We start from the raw sequence: 23736 nt of genomic DNA, 5'->3' as shown, positions 1-23736 counted from the left end.
TGGTCCTTGGGACTTTGCTTGGAGGGGTGGAGCCACTTCCTTCCCCAGATTTCCTCTTTGGGGCAAGAGAGGTGTTGAATTGTCTAAACATCTCTGAATCTGCAAAATAGAAAGCACAGAATTTGTTAGTAAAAAATAAAGCAATATGTGGATAAATACATTACTACTACCAGACAGCTCTATAAATCCCATATACCCAAGTTATTTAAAATCAAACATCTCATTATGACTACTAGACCTGAGTTTAGGATTTGGTCGAGGAAGCCATCCTCTTCATCAGATGATGAGCTTAAGTCTCTCTCAAGCTGGATGGTTTTTCCCTTCCCAGGCTGTGTGGGAATAACAAGTCTGCATTGGTCCTCTGGCTGAGGTTCCCTGATGATGAGGTCACCTGGTCTGCGAGAGTGGGGAGATGGTCCAGGAGAGAACTGATCGATCACTTCCTTAGTATCGACATTGGACTGATCAGTTGCATTAACTTCCTCGGCAAGGCTCTCTACGGTGATGTTCTGGTTACTTGGTAGCAGGCCCACCATCTGAAGATTATCCACAGTAACCAACTCTTTCACATCCTTCTCCTCGGTGCGTATATCAGCCAACTCCTCAGCTCGGGCACACATTTCTTTGGTAGGCAAGGGCTGGTGAAATGGACCCGCGTGTGTAAAGGCCAAGTTGTTGGCCTTGATGTCCGAAGTGAGAAAATACTCTGTATATTATTTCCCAGGATTCGACTTGTGAGCAATACCATGGAGGTATTTAATCCCTTTATGCCTATGGAAGAGGTGGAAAAAACCTGTGTTCTTGTGGCTCGGGTTGGTTCTGAAGTCAAATAGGTAGTGTATTTCATGAGGAGTGGGTGGATCCCAGCCTTGCAGGAAGTAAAGGACGTATAGAGCGGACAACGCCTGAATCCCATTAGGAGCGATCTGGAAGGGAGAGACGTTAAAATGTTCCGCTACTGACCGGAAGAAGGAATGTAGCGGGATGGTAGCTCCTGCGTATACATGGTGCCTAGACCAGGCACAGTAAGGTCCGCCAGGCCTGTTAGCTCTCTGATGAGGGCGCGGACATATCACATTAACCCCTCTCAGGCCCAAGGCTTGGATGTGTTTGTCGAACATCCCGGGGTTAAGTTTCGAAGGTTTGGCGGTAAACCAAGAAGGTGTTTCTTCTCCTTCCTTTCTTGGTTTTTGGACAACCAAACGCTGGATCTCGGTAGCAAATTTCTGAGTAATTTTTCTCCAAGGCTTATTTGGTTTTTGCGTCTGGCGGGGTGGTCTCGAAGAAGCCGCAGTTCAGACCTCACTGCGCTCCACCACTTTCTACACCGCTCTGCGAGCGACCTGAGGGTCCTGGTCCTGAGGAAGTCTGTTAGATTTCTTTACCCACATTTCTGACTGTTCAGCCTGTTGATGGAGGAACTGCTCTTCGTGAAGGAAGTATAAAGCTGATCGGGGGAGGATCTTCTTAAAACGGCGAAGGCGATCCTCAGGAGTGCGACTGTTAGGAGACTTCGACGAAGAATCACTGCTTTGAGGAGTATCGCTCGATTGCGGGATGGAAGTGTCAGAATTTGTATGGTTGTCACCTCCCCTATAGTCAAAACGATTCATCTACAAAAAATAAAAATGGGGAGGTGAGTAACCATACAAATATAAATCAATCAGTTATTTCAGCAGAAAAATATTTATTTTTATTACTTAGATAAATATTTATCTAAGTGGTAAAAATATAATATGCACGAGGAAAAAAAGAACAATTGGTGCTTAAAAGTGCCTAAAAGTTCTTAAAGTGTTAAAAATGCTTAAAGTGCCGAAGGCATGTCCGGTTGGGTGCATAAAGGCTGGGGCGTGTTAGAGTGGCCCACGTGGTGTCCGAGCAGACGCCTTAGGATGACCGATCGGGTGCCGTGCCTGCCGAGGAGCTGATGCGCGTGTCCGAGCATCATGCCGAAGTGGCCGAGCGGATGCTTAGGATGACCGATCAAGTGTCGTGCGTGCCGAGGAGCTGATGCGCATGTTCGAGCAGCGTGCCGAAGGTCCGAGCGGATGTTTGGGGTTTGAGGGGTGTGCCATGCCTGCCGAGAGGTTTATGCGCGCGTACGAGGGGAGTGTCGAGCCATCCGAGTAGGTGCCGAGGGGCTGTGCTAGGACACGTCCGGTCAAATGGCATTTTGGATCGAGGGTGTCCAAGCAGCCCTAGCATACCCGAACATTCAAAAAAAAAAAGCTTGGCTGATCGGATATGACATTTTTCCCTAATCCCTTTCCGAAAAACCCTAAATCCCATAGGACACCAACACAATTCCTCATCTAAAATACCTAACAACAAGATCAAATGGGGTGATTTGAAGGGTTTCAAATGTTCTTGAGATCATATATACCATTCATTACCCATAAATCAATATTTATGATTTAGGTTGAATGATTCATTTTTCTTTAAATTTCTATGAAATTGAAGATAAAATTGAGTTACCCATAACCTAAACAACATCAAAACAGCCACAAAACACATTGTATTTCAAAGATTCATACACAAATTCAAGGGAAAAGTTTCATATAGAGTTTTGGCCAACACCTATTCTTCTTGAAGTTTTGAAAAAAAAAACAACATAAGTGGAGATGGAGAAGAAGGACTTACCCAATCTTGAAGAGCCCTTGATTTTCTTGAAGAAATGGGAGCTATCCCTTGATGTTCTTGAACTTTCGGCCAAGAAAAGAAGTTATGGAGTATTCGGCCAAAGGGAGGAAAAGGTGAAGGAAGAGGGAAATTTTTGCTCTATTTTGCTTATGAGAATATGGGAACACATGGGTCTATTTAAAGAAAAAAAAGTGGAAATTGCCACTTATTTTTGGACCCTTAGAATTCCTTGAATATTTTTTCTCCCCACTACTGTGAGCAGTTAATACCAGTGATCGTGGTCTGCTATGGAGTCGTGGTTTGTTGCATGGGCGGGAAAATGAACAGTTGGATTTTTTTTTTATTATGCCGTCAACTGTGGAGAAAAAAGTTTATTATGTGAGAACATCATATAATAAACTTGGGGGGCAAATGTTATCCCCAAAATTTGAAAACGATGACATGTCAATAGAAATGACAAATGGCAATGAATGGTTGGGTAATCTGGCTTAGGAGTGACCTGGTAGACCAGTGAAGAATTTTGACTAGCCAGTCAAGTGTCATGATCGACCAGTCATGACCTTGGCCGACCAGTCACATGTTTGTCTGCCCAGGCATGACCTTGGCTGACCAGTCACATGTTTGTCTGCCTAGGCATGACCTTGGCCGACCAGTCATGACCATGTCCTACCAGTCATGACCACGTCCGACCAAGTCACATGTTTGTCTGCCCAGTCAGGTGCGTGTCCGCCCAGTAAAGTGTTAGGCCGACCAGTGAAGGTTTGGCCAACCAACCTGAAGGTGATATGGATCGACTAGACAGAACAGGGCTACGCAAAAGATCCCAGAAACAACTTCAACAAGAATCGGTCTTAGCTTGCGCGAGAATCTCTCATATTATCCCATAAATATAGTGAATCTTGTATTTTGAATATTATTATTAATTAAATATAGTGAGAATAAAAAAATATCCCGATTATGGGGGACATCATCTGTACGATCCTAAGCCTATAAATACAAGGCTCATGGCATCATAAAAGGGGTTCCGAATTCTAAATTTCTGGAGAGAGAGTAATTGTTTCTTGAGGGAACTCTTGTATTCTTGTAATCTGCACTGAAGAAACTCAGTTGACTCAGTTTCATCTGATCTTGAGTGTAGATCTATAATCATAACTCTAAGTGCATTAGGCTATTACCAACACATTGGGGCTGAACCACTATAAAAATTGTTTGTGTCGTTTATTTCTCTTGAAGGTTTTTTTCGTTTTGACATCTACGCGTCGTTGGCCAAAAACACGGTCAACAGTTAAATAATTAATTAATTCACAATTAATCAATTACCTACAATTATTACATAATTATTTCCTTGCCTTGGAAAATGAATTCCTTTGCAAATTAGTCATTCTCTCTACAAATCTTTCTTTTGACATCATTACCCTTGACAGTGTAGGACATAATGTGATCTAGGGACCATGGACATTATAATACGAAGCTCCAATAAATTAGATTATTAGTCAAACTATTTAATCTAATAATCTTATTTATTAATTACATGATTACTACACAATAAATATGGAATTGTACTCTAAGTATTTATAGAATTATATTTACAGAGTTTCCTCTTGTAGTCCATTGATATAATCAATATATGTAGTTCTGTCCTCCATTATTTGTTCGTTAATTAAAGTTGGTCAAAATTACTGTTTTACCCTTCTAATCACCTCTTGATCCTTAAGTACCATTAATTCACTAGCGAATAATTAATCTATAATCTAATTATAGATTTGAGCTCAATAACTATTCAGTTCCAAAATTAACCCTAAAGGGAACAAATATCTGATCCGTTTGGAAAGCATTGATTCCAATATTGTAATTCATGTGTCCTAGCCATCCATGATATTAAATCTCCAAAACAAAAGTCATTAGCCTCATTATTCTAAGAGACCTTAACGAGTGAATCAGAAGATCCAATAAACACAAACAAGAGTTCATGAATACTCAACAAATGATCATCTATAATGGTAAGAATTAAATCTTTATTTCAAACGGTAAGTTTATAAAGATAGTTAATTCTCATCGGTCCTGTCATATATAATTTTTATTATATACAACACATTTATTAAGATGCCTATCCACATCAGTAATCTGAATCTAGATTACTCGCATCTCGTATGCTTAGCAAACCGTATTAGTAACCACTCATTAAAAATTCCATACTTTAATATGTTACTGACTATTTTATTCATTATATATGATCTTAATTCTCTCATACTAATACAAGATCATATTCTCATGAATGAATAAGGAATTCAAACAATAATTATAACATTCAAATATAATAAAATTGTACTTTTATTTAAAACCAATAAAATGTCTTTACATGCTTTTAGAGCTCTAACGCCCTAATTTCTCATAGATTACTGAGAACATAGCGTTGGGTCATAATCGTAAATATTGCTCTTTTATTCAATAAAAAACTTAAAAATAAATACATGGATCCATGGTTTTATAAAAATAAAATACTTGTCTTTAACATAAAAATGAGAAACAATTAAATAAAACGAACTTTAAAATAAATAAATAATTTGGCCCGCTTGATCTTGCTAAACTATATGGTCCCCAACAAATACATCACGAAGCTCTTAGGTCCCACTCGCCACCGACCTTTCTATCCTTAATTTCCTAAAATAACAACATCATAAGGAGTGAGCTTCTAAGCCCAATAAGGAAAATACAAACAAGGGTTAGTCATATAATCAAACATAACATATATTCACCAAAGTCATACAAACACAACATCTAGATCATATCATATCTTAAGTCATAATTCTAAATCATAATCTAAGCCATAAATCATAAATCATACTCTAAGTCATAAGTCATAAGTCATAAGTCATAGATCATAGATCATAAATCATAGGTCATAAATCATAACTATAGGTCATATATCATAATCATAACCAAAAATAACAAATCAGATATAATAAAAAGATAAGTGCTTATACAGGGGTGGCAATTAAGCCCAGGACAAAAGTCCGCCATACACCGGACATAGGTCCGTCATAAAGTTTTGGCAACCGAGCCTACCGGACATAGTCCGTCATATATCATTGGACACCTTAGGTCTAGACACACTTACCCATTTATTGTACTTGAAATGTTAGGTCATACAAACATAAACTAGATCATAATACCAAGCTATCTAATTTTTCTTACCAACACCGAGATAATTGAGAACAAATGCGGAACTTGGAACACTCCTAAAACCAGCAATAAAAATAGTGAGTATTTCTAAAGGACAAAGATGAAAGGAATAGAACTAAACCACCAAGAGGAAACATACCGAAAAGTCACCTTAAGTTCAAAGAACTTAAAATCCTAACCACAAAACCACAACAAAAGTTAGAACATGAATAAAAACTAAAGAAACTAAGGAATCAAACAGAATGAAACTTAAGAATAAGAGTACCTCAGTTGACCTTATGGATTAGTCTAACTCCATACCAAAACACTCTAACCTTACTTCTCAAAGTGTTTTATAAAGCTTAAGAATAGAAAAGCTTTTTCCCAACCCAAGTGTTTATCACTCTTATGGTCTCACTAGCACCTTGGAGTCTGATCAAATTAGCCAAAGGTGTTCGTTCATGAGCCCATGCTAAAGTTTCAATCAATTCCTGCCAATATCCACGCGGGCTGGGTCCTAAGTCTATTTATAGAGTTCTAGGAATAAAAATCTTCTTTTTGGCTTGAATAAAAATAATGAATTTTATTGAAGATATTTGAATATTCGTCAGTCAAAGGCTTAGGACTTGGTCAAATTGTTCAGAGAGAGGTTTAAGGAGTCAAAGCTTGATTTTTAAAATTAAAAACAAAATAATAAAAACAAATAGAATCTTAACTTTTAACTCCCTAAATCTCGTAACTCTAAACTCATCTGCAGTAAAATCAACATAATTGGAGCTGTAGGACTCCGATTTAGACCATCTTTATACCGTTAGAAAGATAATTCAATTATCTACAACTTTCTAGAAATACTATTTTTTGAAATTCATAACAGTTTAAAATAGGTCAGAAGTTACAGTACCCTAAAGTTACGGGAAAATCTATTTAATAATCTAAATAACAACATAATCCACAACTAAATAAAATTGTGACAAATGTCATGCTCCTAACAGATTCTGGTGAAGACTAAGTATTATATTTCTCTTATTTGATCATTAAAATAATAATTCTTTAATAATCATGCATATGACAAGTGTCATAATCCTATTGGCTCTATCTAAACCTTAGGAATAACCATGCTCATAACAAGTGTCATATTCTTATTGGCTCTATCTAAACCTTAGGTTATAATAATTATCATATTAATAACCAACAATATTAATCAAACATTATGTTATAATTAATATTCTTAAACTATAGGTTAAACTTATAAAATTCAGAACTATTGCTATGAGTTTCCAACTATGAAGCTCCAATATATTATATTATTTCATATAATATAATGTTAGATTAAATAATGTGACAAAATGTGATTTGTCACAGCTTGTAACATATTATTGAGAGTCACAAAATTAGACACATGTGTGTGCCCAAATGTGACATATTTTGGAGTTACAAAATCATTTACAAATTTGTAACTCTCAAATATTACCTAATAATGTGTATATTATATGGTACACATTTGATATTGGATTTCACAAAGCCATGATGAAATATGGCCGTTGGAGACATGATTTAAACCCCAATAATATGTTTTGGGGGTTACAAAATCAATTGGGAGTGTTTAGAACCGTTTGGAAAAACAACACAAATTGGTGCGCTGAAACTGGGTTGTGGCCGCGGTCTGGGGGACAGAGAGTAGTGACCGCAACCATTGATGTCCTTGGCCGCGGCCACAGGTGCATTTCAGGCCAAATTTTCAGTTTTTTCCAAATGTGTTGAACGGTTCCAAAAACCCAAATAACTCTCAAATCTCCATTTTAATTCCATAAACATCTAATTAAACATTGGTAACAGCCATGGGGGTTGGTGTAATTTGAAATCCAAAGGGTATCTCAAACTCTATAAATAGGAACCTAATGCTCACTTGTAAGACACAATTTTTCCTTCCACAAAGCACTTGGCTGGAAAATACACCATAGATGTTTGATAATTCCAGAAGCTATTTCCTAGAAAGATCCCTTAGTGATTAAAGAATAGGGGGAAATAAGCTTTTAGACAAAAGTCTTGAACCTTGTTTAAGTTGGTGATCCCCACTACTCTACACTTTGATTGTGTGAGAGTTTGTGTTCTTTTCATTCTTTTGATCTTGTTGTTCTTATTTACTTGTATTATTATTGTTTTGAGTTTGTAATCTTCTTCTTCTACCTCTTTATATTTACTTGTATTTTGAGCAATTGAGTTGTAACGTTTATTTAATCAATTACCTTGTCTATTGTATTTTTTGCATTGAGTTGTATTTTGGTTTTTCCACTTTTCCATTGAGAAATAACATATATTCTCTAACACAATAAACCAGATTATTAATCAAATTCTTTAATTTAATAATCTTATTTATTAATTCTATGATTACTCCACTATAAATATGGAATTGCACTCTAAGTATTTATAGAATCATATTTACAGAGTTTTTTTCTTGTAGTCTATTGATATAATCAATATATGTAGTTCTGTCCTCCATTATTGGTTCGTTAATTAGAGCTGGTCAAAATTACCGTTTTACCCTTCTAATTACCTCTTGATCCTACCATTAATTCACTAGCGAATAATTAATCTATAATCTAATTATAGATTTGAGCTCAATAACTATTCAGTTTTAGGATTAACCCTTAAGGGAACCAATATTCGATCTGTTAGGAAAACATGGATTCCAATATTGTAATTCACGTTCTTAGCCATCCATGATATTGAATCTCCAAAACAAAAGTCATTAACCTCATTATTCTAAGAGACCTTAACGAGTGAATCAGAAGATCCAATAAATACAAACAAGAGTTCATGAATACTCAGGATTTAGAATGATCAACAAATCACCATCTATAATGATAAAAATTAAATCTTTTTTTTAAAGGGTAAGTTTATAAAGATAGTTAATTATCATCGGCCTTGTCATATATAATCTCTATTATATACAACACATTTACTAAGATGTCTATCTACATCAGTAATCTAAATCTAGATTACTCGCATCTCGTATGCTTAGCAAACTGTACTAGTAACCATTCATTAAAGATTTCATACTTTAATATGTTACTGACTATTTTATACATCTTAATTCTCTCGTACTAATACAAGATCATATTCTCATAAATGAATAAGGAATTTTCTTGATATTATTATATAATTAGTTCAAACAATAATTATAACATTCAAATACAATAAAATTGTACTTTTATTTAAAACCAATAAAATGTCTTTACATGCTTTTAGGGCATTAATCCTAACAATCTCCCACTTTCCCTCAAAGCAAGTGAGACATCTCCTTAATCTCATATTGCGCACGTGACCCATGAACGATTTTGCAGGAAGTGTCCTGGTAAACAGGTCAGCCAAGTTCTGTTCCGACGCTATCTTCATAATAATCACATCACATCAGTGTACAATCTCTCTTACTATATGGTATTTCCTTTCTATATGCTTTCCTCTCTTCTGGCTTCTCGATTCTTTGGAGTTAGCTATTGCTCCACTATTGTCAAAACATAGGATTAATGGCTTATCCATATCTGGAACTACTTCCAGATCAGTGTAGAGCTTCCTCAACCAAACCGCCTCCTTAGCTCCTTCAATGTATTCGACTTCCATAGTTGAATTAGCTATGCTGGATTGTTTAATGCTTCTCCAGACAACAATTCCTCCACCAAGAGTTAACAATGACCTAGATGTCGACTTTCGACTGTCTTTGTTTGATTGGTAATCAGAATTACTGTATCCAGTGGGGTTCAGCTCACCCCCTGAATATACAAGCATATAATCTCTCATTCTCCTAAGATACTTGAAAATGTGCTTTACTGCAATCCAGTGTTCAAAACCTGGATTTAATTGATAACGACTCACAATCTCAACTGCATAACATATGTCGGGCCTAGTACACAACATAGCATACATCAGACTCCCAACCGCTGAAGCATAGGGATACTTTCTCATATCCTCTTCCTCCTGAGGTGTCTTAGTACATTGTTCCTTGGAGAGAGCAATTCCACGTCTAGTCGGTAACTGACCTTTCTTGGAATTCTCCATAGAGAATATTTTAAGCACTTTATCTATATAATTAGCCTGAGAAAGTGCCAAGAGTTTGTTATTCCTATCCCTTAGGATTTGGATTCCCAAAATATGGCTCGCCTCACCTGAATCTTTCATTTGGAACTTTTTGGGTAACCACTTCTTCACGTTTGACAATGTCTCTACATTGTTCCCAATGAGCAAAATGTCATCAATGTAAAGAACTAAGAAAACTACTATTTTTTCTTTGTTGTATTTGGAATTACTATTTTACTGACTTTGTGTACTTTACCTTTTAAAAAAATTGGGTCCATACTGGCTACAAACCCCAAATAATGGTACTTTTGCTGCAAATGTCCCCAAATAAAATTGTACGAGAAATACTAGAATTCAATAACGGAAAAGTGGGACTACATAACTTTAAAGTAGTATTTTTGGATTTCATATAAAAAAAAGTAGTCTTTTTGGGTAATCAAAATGATTATCTTAGTTGTGTTTTGACATACAAATTAATATATTCCTGGTTTTTTTTTTTTTGAAAATGGGTTCTCATCAATTTTAGTTATCTTATAATTTTCTTCATGGGAATTATTTTATATATTTACGCTGATAAAATCACAATTGTGACTTCTTTAATTTTTCTTTGTTTTCGACAATAATTTGAGTTATTTAATTGTTTTATTTTTTTTGTGTGTGGAATTTGAGAAGATCTTAAGAGATCAAATAATCTTTGAAGATCTTGAGTGCATCTCTCAGATCAACTTCTTGTTGTCGACGCCCACCATTCAAATTTGTTGTTGCTATTGCCTCCATTTCCCACGTGACAAAAATTATGAGATTCCATCTAAAACTAATTGGTGATTAGTGAAATTCTCATGTTGTTATTAATGACTCAATAATCTTACACTTATTTTATGTGAGACACCATACTCTAATACCACAGACTGAATTTGGCGTTGCCACTACCGCCAACTGTCAGACTTTGCCTTTGCACCACCGCGACTTCTCAAGCTTTCCCTGCGTGTAGAGAGTTGGCTTCCAGTGGAAACCAAAATTATGTGCCACTCATTTAAAATGCAGCTCTGCTTTCTTTTTCAACAAATGCCAACTTCCTATGCATAGTAGATGCTTGCATTTTTTTAGCTCATGACCAGGAAGCAAGCCGTGTTCAAAGGGTCTATTTATAAAAAATTATATAGTTTAGTTGTTATGATGTATCATTAATTGCGTTCATTGCTGTTTATATTGCTACTATCTTTAATTAATTTATCTTTAGTTTATTACTTTCTTCATTTCGTTTATGGTGCCGAAGAGATTATGAAAATTGCAGAATAGGGCTTGTAATGGTGGTGAAAGAAGCAATGCGTCAAAAACAGGGCTCCTTTGTAGTTGTGAGGTGACCAAATGTGTAATGAGAATGGTTTGGTGCTTGGCCTGAATTGTAGCTAATACTAGTTCAATTGAAATGGGTCTCTCTTTTTTTATCTATTATAACAAGGCATACTCAATGAGTTTTCTCACATTATGCTGAAATGGAAAAGCATCTCTGTTTTTTGTTTTGTATTTATAACATGATTCACGATAATTTTTTAATTTGTTCAATAATAGAACGTTTAAAAGGAAGTGTAGCTCCTGATGATCTTTTGTAATGGATTTGAGATATATATATATATATATATTTATAAAAAAAAAATTAAACTCAGAAGTAAAGTTTTACTTACCAGGCCAAAGATGTAAAAAGGAAAACACTATAAAAAGCTCACATTGTAATTTTTCCTTTAGTTCGTACATTTATAATATGTTATTATCGCAATAGTATTTTATAATATTTGAATTTATATTAATATAAATATTATTTATTTGGTTTTTATTATATATAATTATAATAATGATATTTTATAGTATTTTAATTTTAATTTTAATTTGAATTTATATAATTATTAAATAGGTATTTTATATTAATATAAATAATAATTATTTATTTTAATTAACTTTAAAAGTATATCTCGTTTAATATTTAGAATATTTAATTAAAATTTAAAAAAATCATTAAAACCAAATCTATTATTAGACATTTATTATATATAAAGATAAGTATATACCGAAGCTATAAATATAAAAATAAAATACATTTGATTACATATACTTATGTGGTTTTAATAAATACACTTATTACCATAGGTTGAGTATAAACTCATCACTTAAAGGGATGCAATATATTTGTCAGAATAGTAAAATAACAATTATATATACTTCTGACTAAGTTTCACTTCACTATATTTAGCCGTAGATCAAAGGAATCAGGTAAAAAGTGCACAAAATGTTAACAATTACATTCATACATATATAATGAAGTTAAAAATATAGTTGAATATATTAATTGGATCAAATTATATATGTGAAAAATTATTAATATATTGCAGAGTTCTTCAACTACTTCTCTTTTCACTCAAAGTAGAAATCAATTATTTTTCAAAAACAAAGCAATTACCAAACATTAATAACAATAAAATTCAAGCCTTTATTCTCTAATTATGAAGTAGTGGTGGATTTCAAACAGAAACTGAAGTATATAATATGTATCAAGTACTATTATTATATAGCCTAACAAGACTTAGAGCATGTGTATGAAGAATTAAGAACAATATATATATATATATATATACTTGATCTCATTCATTCATTTTTATTACAAACAAAGTACGTGAAGTTTTACTTATTTATAAATAGAGATTATTGGCATGCATCTCATGACTACCCTACTTAGTTGTTAGGTTTGGCTTCGACTTTGGCATCAACAGCTTCACCTGCATAAGAGCAACACCTGGAACAGCCTTTTCCATAGTAATTGCTCCTACAGCAACCATAGTGGCACCGACCACCTCCGCCACCGCCACGTCCTCCACCGCCATAACCACCACGTCCACCGCCATAACCACCACGTCCACCGCCACCGCCACGGCCTCCGCCATAACCGCCACGTCCACCACCATAATTGCCACCGCCTCCGCCATTATTATAACCGCCTCCTCCATATTTAGCATCCTCCACTCCCTTTACGTTGTTAGTATTAGCATCCACAACTGCATGAATCATAGATACATAATTTAGTGACCAATATTTGGCTATATAGATATAATGGTCGTATACATCATAATAAATTGCTTACTCAGAAAACCAAAAAGTGCATGTACTTACGTATAGCATACAATTATATATATGACATAAATATGTTTGATATTTGAATACTACATAAAAGTGACACCTTGGTTTAAATTAAAATATATGAAACTAAATATTAAGTTTATCAATAGTGGTACGCCATCTAATTAATAGTAATTCTTCCTAAATATGCTACCTAGATTAATTAGAGTCTCTTTATATATAAACATTTATATATAAATATATGTTTATAATAATAATAATATATAAGAAGCTAGGCAGACCTTTATGATATTCTTCAGTGGAAGTTTGAGCAAGGTCTCTAGCTGCAACTTCTGAAGAGATGAGCAGAACTGCAAGTGCAAGCAAAAGACACATCAAAAGGAAATATTTCGAACCCATTTTTTGTTTTGGCAAGAAGAAGATAGAGAGAGTATTAATGGAGAAGAGAAGAGTGAGATGTGAAAACCATACTCTTTTTTATTCCTATTTATAGGTTAAACAAAGTGTAAGTGGATAAGAGCAATTTGCAAGATACGGCCCTACAATCGCAGTTGGGCGTTGGAGCAATTAACATTCGCAATTAATTTATTTCAATCTTATATTTATATATTATTAAATATCTTTTTTTTACTCTGTAAATAATAATTAAATTATAGTGGACTTACAATTAAGTGAGTATGGGGCGTTTTGTTATTTCAATATTTTTGTGTTGGGTTGATGATATTATAATTATACACAAATTTGGAACAAAAATATTGCACTATATACAATCTAGTTGGACTACAAAATGGACACTATATATGGTGTACTTACTCTTTAGATATAATAATAATAATAAAATTTCATAAATAAGCATACATTTTATAATTATATTACAAACTAAGAAAATAATATAACAATAAAAGTATTATATTTATTAGAATATATTTTTTTATTGTCTAACTTTTAGTATTATAGTTGGAAAGAGAAAAATATATATAATGCTAAAATTCTATTATTTTTGTGTTGATTCAACACCAAAATGAATTTTATAAGAGCATCTCCAATCTTGACACTTTATTTGGTGTCACACCAACATCAAATTTGGTGTCAAAAACTATTTTCACTCCAATCACAACACTACACAAAAAAAATATTCTTTATTATTATATTATTTTTTAAATAAATTGAATATTCATTTTATTATTATATTAATTTATCAAAATCATCACAATTATTATATCTAATTAATAATACTATATAAATAATTAAAACTCGATAAATTAAAAAATCATATTGCATGTAGTAACATAAAGATTACACTAGAGAAAAAATATTACATTCATGGAAAAAAAATATTACATTAAATTTAACCTAAAAGACACACTTGAAAATATATATTTTAATTTTGTGAGTTACCATATTCATTCCACAAGTGCTCAATTAATGCATTTCGAAGCTCAATGTAAGCTTTTTTAACCTTGATTTTTCTATGTCTAGTAAGAAATTCTTGAAACCAAGCATTATCATCTTCTACCATCTGAACTTCTGGACTTGGCACTTCGACTCGCTCTTCAATTGATGCATTAATATCACGTTCATCTTCAATTATCATATTATGCATAATAATACATGAAGTCATTATATCATGTAATACTTTTTTATTCCAAAGACGTGCCGGTCCAACAATAATTGCAAATCTAGACTGCAGTAATCCAAAATCAGAAGATAAGAAATCAAATCTTATGTAGCTTTTTCATCCCTATATAATCCTACACTACTCATTCAAACTGATCACATATCTTCAACATATTTTCAAAACAACTACATTTTCTTCCAAAATGTCTTCTAGTCGCACTGATTCATACTCACTTGAGGAAGATATGCACTTGTGCCATGTATATATTGAGATTTCTCAAGATCCAATCATAGGAAGAAACCAATCAGGTAACAGTTTTTGGGCAAGAGTTGAATCAGAGTACCACAAGAATGGGAAATTTAGTAATCAACCTCGACCAAGAAGATCTTTGCAAACTCGAATGACTACCATTATTGGTGCAGTTGCAAAATTAAGGGGATGTATCAACTAAATCCAAAATAAAAATCCAAGTGGTGCTTCACAAGAAGATACTGTAAGTGTTTGTTATAATTTACTTATTTTTACTAAATTGTTTTTAAATTTTATTGACACCGTTATTTTATTTAATTATGTTTTAATAGTTAAATCAAGCGAAGATGTTATTAGCCCAAGAAAAAAAATATAGCAGAGGCTTCAAATTTAATCATGTGTGGCCCATCCTCAAACACATTCAGAAATTTACAAGTGATGATAACATCAATGCACCAAGTAGATTCCAACAAGATGGTCCTAATTTTACTTCGTCTGAATCATCATCTCACAATTTTGATTCTCCGACGTCAGCATCCACCGGTATGAGTTCATTTGATCTTAATATAAATAATGAGGAAATCATTACTAATTCAACTGAAAGACCTATTGGTGTGAGAAAAGCGAAGGCAAAACAATTAAGTGATGATCAATTTAACAAACTAATGGAACAAAGTAAAAAACTCATTCAAGTTATTGAAAAGAGTAACACAGATAGAAATGAACGTCATAAAAGAAAGACTGAAGATAAAATTTTATTCACGGATTTGGATTCTATATCCGATCCAGAGTTTCGCCAGTACATTCAAAGCGAAAAAAGAAGAATTTACAGAGAAAGAGCACAAATATCCGAAGTTGGAGAACAAAGAGAAAGATCTCAATATCAGGGATCACAATATCGAGCATCTCAATATCAAGGACAAAGTGCTCAAGATGAAGGGCAACGATCTCAAGATCAAGGTGAAAGATCTGAAAATAACTCACAAGATTATAGTACATATTTTGACTATCTTGGCGGAACAGGGAATAATTTTCCATATTATTGAATTGTTGTCTTTGTATCTCATAAGGTTCATTTCTATGTTATTGCTTTCCGTTTGATTTTGACGTGTTTAATTTTAATTTTTCAATGTATGTTTAAGTTTGTAACGTTTTTATTGTGTAATATTGACTATGATTTAAGTTTATAATGTTTTATTGTATAATTTTAAGTATGTTTCGTATGCATTACTATGATTAATATTAAAAAAAATTGTAATGTGATTGTGAATGTTGAGAATGTGTACTATTGATTATAATGAGAATGTGATGTTTAATGTGTTCAATTTTAGTTTTTTTAATGTGTCTTTAAATTTGTAATGTTTGTATTGTGTAATATTAAAAAAAATATAAATATTTAATAATGTTTTATTTAAATTATAATTAAAAAAATAATTTGTGGTATATACAATTTAATCTCTACATAATAAATTAAATTCTAAATTATATATATAATAATATAAATATATATAATAATAATTATATATAATAAAATAATGAAAGAAAAAAAAAGAGAATACCGTGTGTTTCACAGCAAATTAGATATAGATAAACTGCTACGTTAAAGTGTCTCCTACACTATATATACTTTTTTTGTGATACATTGGAGATGCTCTTGAGTAGAATTGTTCTAAAAAAACTACATCTATCTAATTAGACTGTAAGAATTTTTTTAAAAAAAATTATAAGAGAAAGCAAGGTTATATATCTTAATATAAATTTTGAATTAAAAATATGTGTGGTTAACCTATTAGATTATATGTGGATCGAAATTGAATAACGTGTGCTGCTGGAAGGGTTGAAAGTCAACAAGTACATGAGCCAGTAAGTACTACTACTTCTGACTAATGCAAAATTCTCATGCATATCGATCAAGTTGGTCATTGGGTCAACTTTCGTCATTAATTTCCAACCAGACCAGCGATCTCATCCAAAAAAGATTTTAAAAAAACATATCATTAGAGCAGAGGCAGTTGGTCGTAATTAATTTTTCTTTTTTTACATTTAATATTTCTGACATAAATAAAGGTTCATTAATTTAATTTAAACCAAGTCGTTGACAATACAATTTGACTTATAATATCTAGTCTGAAGTTTAATTTAGATAAGCTTTAGAGCTATTTCGCTACTCTCACGAGTTAATTACGTGTTCGTATGTAATATGTAATATGTATGAGAATTTGTAAGACGTACCATGCCTAATATTAATAGGTGATATATTACTATTGATATAATTTAATAATAGATTATATTTATTTGAATTTAATATGTATTATAAATATTACTAATTAATTATAGAGAATCTCAACATACTTTTTTTTCCGCATGGGCTCACGTGAACATTCTAATATATATATGTGAGATATTTTCAAGTTTATTCTAGATCGATCTACATCATGTCCGATCTCCCAGGCTCATTCTAGATTTCCAACTTTGATATATATAAGTTTATATAATTTTTTTCTGGATGGGGAATATCCTTCTATTAATTATCATGGAGAATTTTACACCCCAGGCCACCAAATTAGCATTTATTTACCAAAATACCGTCCATCAGTTTATTTATGAAAATATCATAGCCGACATCGGATTCCATACTTTTTGCACACACAAATCTCTTAGAGCACTCACATTGGGTGAGTTACATTACCAAAATATGTAAAAAATAGCTAAAACTAACAAAAATGGGTATACATTGAATGATGTATTTTACAAATATTTTTACATGTAGCTACAGTACCAAGCTATATTTAATGTATACTATTCTTCCTTTAACCCAATATTATAATATTTAAATATATTAGGATATTATTGATAGTTATAAAAAATATTTGAAATGAATAAAAAATGTTTGAAAATATAATATTTAAATGATATAGAGAAAAAAATAGAGAATCTGATGTATGGTAACATGTAAAACTTAGAGGTAAAATAAAAAAATGTGTGTTTTTGGGAGGTATTTTAAAGGTTGAAGTAGAGCACCAGATGGGAGTGCTCTTAGTACAGTAATGGTGTGCTATGGATTTTTGGGTAATTTTCATTAGTGTATGGTGTCTCAGGGGGGAAATATTTAAGAATATTGAACTGTATAATTATTATAAAAAAAAATGAGTCACTTTATTAATCATCAATTGAATTTTAGATGAAATTCTATAATTTTTTACCATTTTCAAAGCCTGTGAAAAGTGTTGCGATTATTATGGTGAAGCCATTCGTGATGTTCAAACCATGGCTCACAACTGATATCAGAGATATATATATATATATGAACAGTAGTATCGTTATATCATCACATGTTATATATGTACCTACGTTTCAAACCAATAAAGCTATAAGAATACCATCATGATCATATATATAAAAGCCTAGTATAAATCAATATGTTGAATTGTAGTGGTTTATATATGGTTAATTAAGATAGCAATGCATGTATGGGATATATATATCATTATATCTAAATATTTGGAAGACAATTATTATATATTAATTAAAGGCGCTACAAATATATAATTTATTTTAAATTACAATTACTTGGTAACATGGAATGACTAAGCATTATTTTGAGCAAAAGCAGCTAGCATGCACTCCGTCAAAATTAACAAGTATATTTTGTTTTATATTAGAGATTAATTATTAAACAAAAAAAGAAGATAAATAATGAAAATCCATGCTATATAACTAATACAATCGCATTGCATGATGAATTTCTCAACGATGCTATTTAGTTAGCAATAATACGTAATTAATAACCTCATCAATAATTAATGATTAGCAACATAATCAATTTATAATGTGAACTTGGGAGCAATAAGCTATATAAGACTTATATATGCACTAGCCATCCTAGAAATTTCACTGGTGGATCTCTAATTGGATTCACCAAGAAACAAATGTTATATAAATATATGTGTATATATATTATGTATGGCATCGAAGTCATCACTACAATGCATCTAAATATAAAGTTCTGAGTAGAAGGTTTTTTTTTCCGTTGCTATAGATTTTCAAAACTTTAATTTAATTTTTAGAAAATTTCCTTCAATCACTACTACAAAAAAGACTTTTTAAAAAAATATTTTAGGACTCGCGCAGCCTTAAAAATCTGGAGTTTTTTAGTCTTAAAAGAATGTATTTTAGGACTCGCATTGCGAGTCCTGAAAAGTTTTATTTTTTATTTTAAAAAAATTAATTTGTGAGTTTTGAATCTGGCGGCGAGGCTCCGGCGACGGTGGCGGCGCCACCATTAAAAGGTGGTGGTTCGGAAAACAAACTATTGGGTTTTAAAGCCCAAGAAGCAAGGAGTATGTGGTGGTTCAGCTCGTGGTGGCTCGAGGTGGCCGGAATATGCTCAGAAAGTTTGGGAGAAACCCATGAACGACCGAACTTCAAGTGCCCCGTTGAGGGCCTTAGGCCGCGCATGAGGTCGCCATCTCCGGGGATCGGGGGTTTCGGGGGACGGCGCTTCCATTGGTCCGGCGCGTGGCGGTGGCCGGAGGTGGGACGGCGGCGTTCGGCGTTGGCACTTTGGGAGAGAGGGAGAGAGAGAAGGAACTTTGGGAGAGAGAGAGAGGGAACCGAGGAGAGAGAGTGAAAATGTGGTCTGTGTGATTTTTTTGTTTTTTTTAATATATAATAATAAAACTTTTGTTAAAAAAAAATTAGAGGGAATTCGAAATTTTTTAAAATTCAAAATTTTATGATACACATAAGTTTTTAGGATTCGCAATGCGAGTCCTAAAAAGTCCAGGAGGTGTTTGTTTAAAAAAAAACTTAAACTTTTAAGACACATATAGTTTTTGGGACTCGCTCCGCGAGTCCTAAAAAAAATTCTTTAAGGACTCACGGGACTCACATTTAAAATGTGTTTTTGTAGTAGTGAATTAATCTTATTTTTTTTAAAAAAAAATTAAGTGATAACAAATTGAATTGTCTTTTAGCGTTCTCACACAAATTTAAGCTCACTAGCTAAAAGACATTATTATTATTATTCTTTTCTTTTCTTCTAAGCAAACGATTTCGTTTTAGACGACATCATTTTTCTCTTTTCAAACGCAATTATACTAAAATCATATTTAAAAAAAATATTATTGTTTAGATATTATGTAATAAATCTAATATATTTATGAATTCAAAATAATTTGTGTAATTTTTTTTAATAAATTTGAAGTTGTATATTTTAAAAGGAAGCAAAATAATGCAAAAATTTAAAGTTGTAAACCTAAATGTAAAAGGATGTATAGGTTAGCAATTATTACCACAAAACTTTGTAGTCGTTGCTGTAGGGTCTTACCTCGTCGACGTTATATGTTCTTGTAGTGTCAGGAAAGAAGAGGGGAAGACTTCTAATAACGTCTCCCTTTGGTAGACGTGGAGAACATATAACGTCTTCCCTGGGGAGATGTCCAATGTGGCATGTTAGAGGTATTCATAAGATGAAGTTTTATAAATTAATTAATTATAATTCTAAATTTTGTAATTAACGTCTCCCACTACTTTTAATGACTTACCCACTTAGTGAGAAACAAATTTTTTTAATAACTTACCTCCTTATACTTAAGATATCTCTAAATACTTATATAATGTCTTACACCATAGGTGTAAGACATCATAGAGAGTCGTAAAAAATGAAATTTTTTGTAATGATAGTTAAAAACAATATATACAGTACTATTAGCCCATGCATGAATAATTAAAAACAATATATATGGAAAATTATTCAATAGTGATTTAGAAAAATATATATTTATGGAAATTTTAAACCAAAAAAAAAACTTGCTTAGTATCATATATTTATTAATTTAATAGTTTTACTAATTTTTTTTTTAGTAATGTTTATATAAATATAAATATATATATGCTATATATTAAATAAGAAGTAAAAATTTAAACAAAATAATAAAAAATAAAATATCTTCCTCTATATTTTATTTATCTAGAGCTATAAATACGCGTAATGCCTCAAATTTCCTAATAATGTTTGGGACCTTGATTAGGAGGCTGGGAGGGTCATAATTGCTTTATTATGTTATTAATTGATAATATGCATGTTGACCCATTTCTGAGTAATTGAGTGATTTTCATATTTTGGTCATTTCGGACATATTTGGCATATATGTGATATGTGTGTGGTGCTTTATTATTGTTTGGTTATGTTAGAGTTACTCTGCACAAGACGATCCTAGGAGGTAAGCTAGTTGGGAAGTCACAACAGGATTTATTCTTGACTCGGAGTGAGTCAAGGGGTATTTAGAGCATTACCGAGTTATTGGGTAATGAGAATTAATATTTGGTGATAGATTGGGAGTTAGTAAGATCAGGGGGAAATTTTGGAGGTTTTGACTATTTTGTTCCCGGGGGTGTTTTCAAGACCCCGAGTGTTAGGATTTGGTTGATGCTACTTAAGCTTGAAGTAACATTTTAAAAGTATAAAAAGAACGTTTTGTACGTTCTCTCTCCCTTAAAGTTCCATTTCCGTCTCCCGATCGTATTTTCGAAGGTAACTTTAGTTCTAGGACTCGGATTCAAGTGAGGATCGAAGCATAGCGATCCTAGGAAAGATTAGAAGCTTATTAACCGGATGATTTAGTTGGAAACAATTCAATTGGAGGTAATTCAAGTTTTAAGTTTTTTAAAGTTTTTAAGCTTGAATTGGATTTTGTGTTTTGATGAGTTTTTAATTGATTTGAGATTTGGGTTTTATGGGTTTTGGATTATGGGGATGTTTGAGAACTTTGATTTTGGGATTTGGAGATGTTTGGATAGGTTTTTGGAAGGTTTTAAAAGTGGAAAAACGAAGAAAAGTGGCTGGTGCGAAGTTGGGCCGCGGCCCTGTTCTAGGGTGTCGTAGCCCTAGCTTGATGAAGGTGGAGGAGGCTCTGCCAGGGGGGTAGCCCGCAGCATGGTCCTTGGAGGGCTGTGGCCCTTAAGGGAAAAGTTGCCCAAAAGTGTGTTTTTGTGATGGAAACTTAACTCTAAGGGCCTGGGATCGATCCTTCTACTTAGATGAGTGGGATTCGATGTCCCGAAGGCTTGGGTTGGGTTTGGAACTATTTATTTACCCATTTTGATGAGGTTTTATATCATGGTTGTGACTAGGTTTTCACTAGGGGCTTGGGATCAGGATCGTGCTTGTGGCTCGTTTATTGGTAACCTATGCTTGGACCAAAGATAAGAAAAATGCACCCTGTGTATATGTAATATGCATGGCTATTTTTTATGCATGTTGGATGCTTAAATGTAATGCACGAGAAACATGTGATTAGGACATGCTTTGTATATTGATCAGTATGATATTGTTCAGAGCTTGAGCCTCTGTGTTTATGCATGATCCTAATTGTGTTAGTATTTGTTAAGTAAGCATGCTGAATGTCTTGTATTCGGATATTGGATATGTTATATATGTTTGGTGGCATTGCTTACTTGTATATGGCACTGACTAGTAAGGGATACTGACCTAAGAGTCAGAAATGGCATAGCGTCATGAACGCAGGGCCAAATGAAGATTAGATCTAATCGATATCAGCATTGAATGACTCATATGGGGTATTAACACTGGACCGACCCTAAGGTCGATGAATCCTATAAGCGCTTGGCTAGTCTAGGACTAGTTACTAGAGCCAGGGCCTATGGCCTAGGTGACTGCTTGTCACATGGCTAGGGAACGATGTTCCATGGTTATGACTCTATGGTCATGAGGAAGGTTATTGTTGATGCTGCTTTTCGTCAACAGTGAAATAAGAGCACGAAAACAATAAATAGTTATGGCCAGAAAAATACAATAAAACAAATGAGATTTTTTACGTGGTTCAGCAGTTAACTCTGCCTAGTCCACGAGTCTTTGTTATTAAAACTTAAGATGATTTCTGGAAATTCTTCAAGAATGAATTCTCCAGAGTTTTCTCTCAAGATCACAAAAATCCGGTCATTTACAATGGTGCATGACTTCTCTATTTATAGAGAAGATTTCTGAAAACTATCCCACACATTTCAGGAGGTTATTCTATATATTAAATAAATTTAATAGCATTAAAAGCCTGTAATCCTATATACAAGGAAACGTCTCCTGAAGATCAGGTTGCGTATAACTGGATAATAAATATCCCTTGATTATATGGGATTTACAGCAATGAATGCAGACTGCGTCTCTCCTAAATGATTCACTAAGATATTCAAAGTTATCAACCTATATCTTTAGTGTCGTGTTCACCCAGGTCTCTTAATGACTTTCGAGCTATAGCATTTTCCCGAGATCATGTGGCTTCGAGCTCATACTTATGTCAGGCTTGGAACCCTTGATCCGAGGTCATCCGAGAATAGACGTACTTCGATGTCTGTCTTTCGAGCTTGTGAGGGTTTCGAGGCTACCATCTTCGAAGTTGCCCCTGCTTTGTAGGCTCGGTGCCTAGGTTGCGGACACGTGTTCCAGAAATTACGAGTCCATTCTTAACGAATCCAGCTTTCGAGATCACAATTCTTAAGGCTCGAAATCTGGGTGTAACAGTTATGTTGGTGACTAATCATCATGCACCTATCCTGTTTAAACTAGTGAAAGACTCACCTATCTATAAAGCTCTAGTGACCCTATCGTCACATGGCTGTTGGGAATAAACCCACCATAGTGACTGTACCACTGTCACTCTTCTATTTTGGGCTAAAAGCCCTGGATGGTTATTATGATCATTGGTTGATGTGTTTGTTTGCCTTCTAGAATAGGGCTATATCTGTTAGGCGTGTGCCTTTTGATTTGATGACATATTATTACTGTTCATGAGCATATTAAGTTTTCTTGCTGGGCATCGGCTCACGGGTGCTATGTGGTGCAAGTA

The 23736-nt window shown here is 33.3% G+C and overlaps 2 protein-coding genes across 2 annotated transcripts; one reads left to right on the top strand and one right to left on the bottom strand.

Annotated features, from left to right (window-relative positions):
• Positions 1 to 12341: 12341 nt before the first annotated feature.
• LOC133797672 (glycine-rich protein 3 short isoform-like) lies at positions 12342 to 13484 on the bottom strand. The gene is made up of 2 exons (XM_062235658.1): positions 13287 to 13484; positions 12342 to 12923 (listed from the first exon to the last, which is right to left on the bottom strand). Exons 1-2 carry the CDS (start codon positions 13402 to 13404, stop codon positions 12604 to 12606), a joined length of 438 nt encoding a protein of 145 aa, XP_062091642.1. The 5' UTR covers positions 13405 to 13484; the 3' UTR covers positions 12342 to 12603.
• Positions 13485 to 15219: 1735 nt separating this feature from the next.
• Positions 15220 to 15918, top strand: LOC133795558 (uncharacterized). The gene has a single exon (XM_062233010.1). It carries the CDS (start codon positions 15220 to 15222, stop codon positions 15916 to 15918), a length of 699 nt encoding a protein of 232 aa, XP_062088994.1.
• The last annotated feature ends 7818 nt before the right edge of the window (positions 15919 to 23736 follow it).

Source organism: Humulus lupulus, chromosome 8, assembly GCF_963169125.1.
Source record: "Humulus lupulus chromosome 8, drHumLupu1.1, whole genome shotgun sequence".
In the NCBI taxonomy this organism is placed as follows: domain Eukaryota; kingdom Viridiplantae; phylum Streptophyta; class Magnoliopsida; order Rosales; family Cannabaceae; genus Humulus; species Humulus lupulus.
The sequence above is the reverse complement of the archived record's forward strand: the minus strand, read 5'-3'. Positions and strand labels throughout refer to the sequence as shown.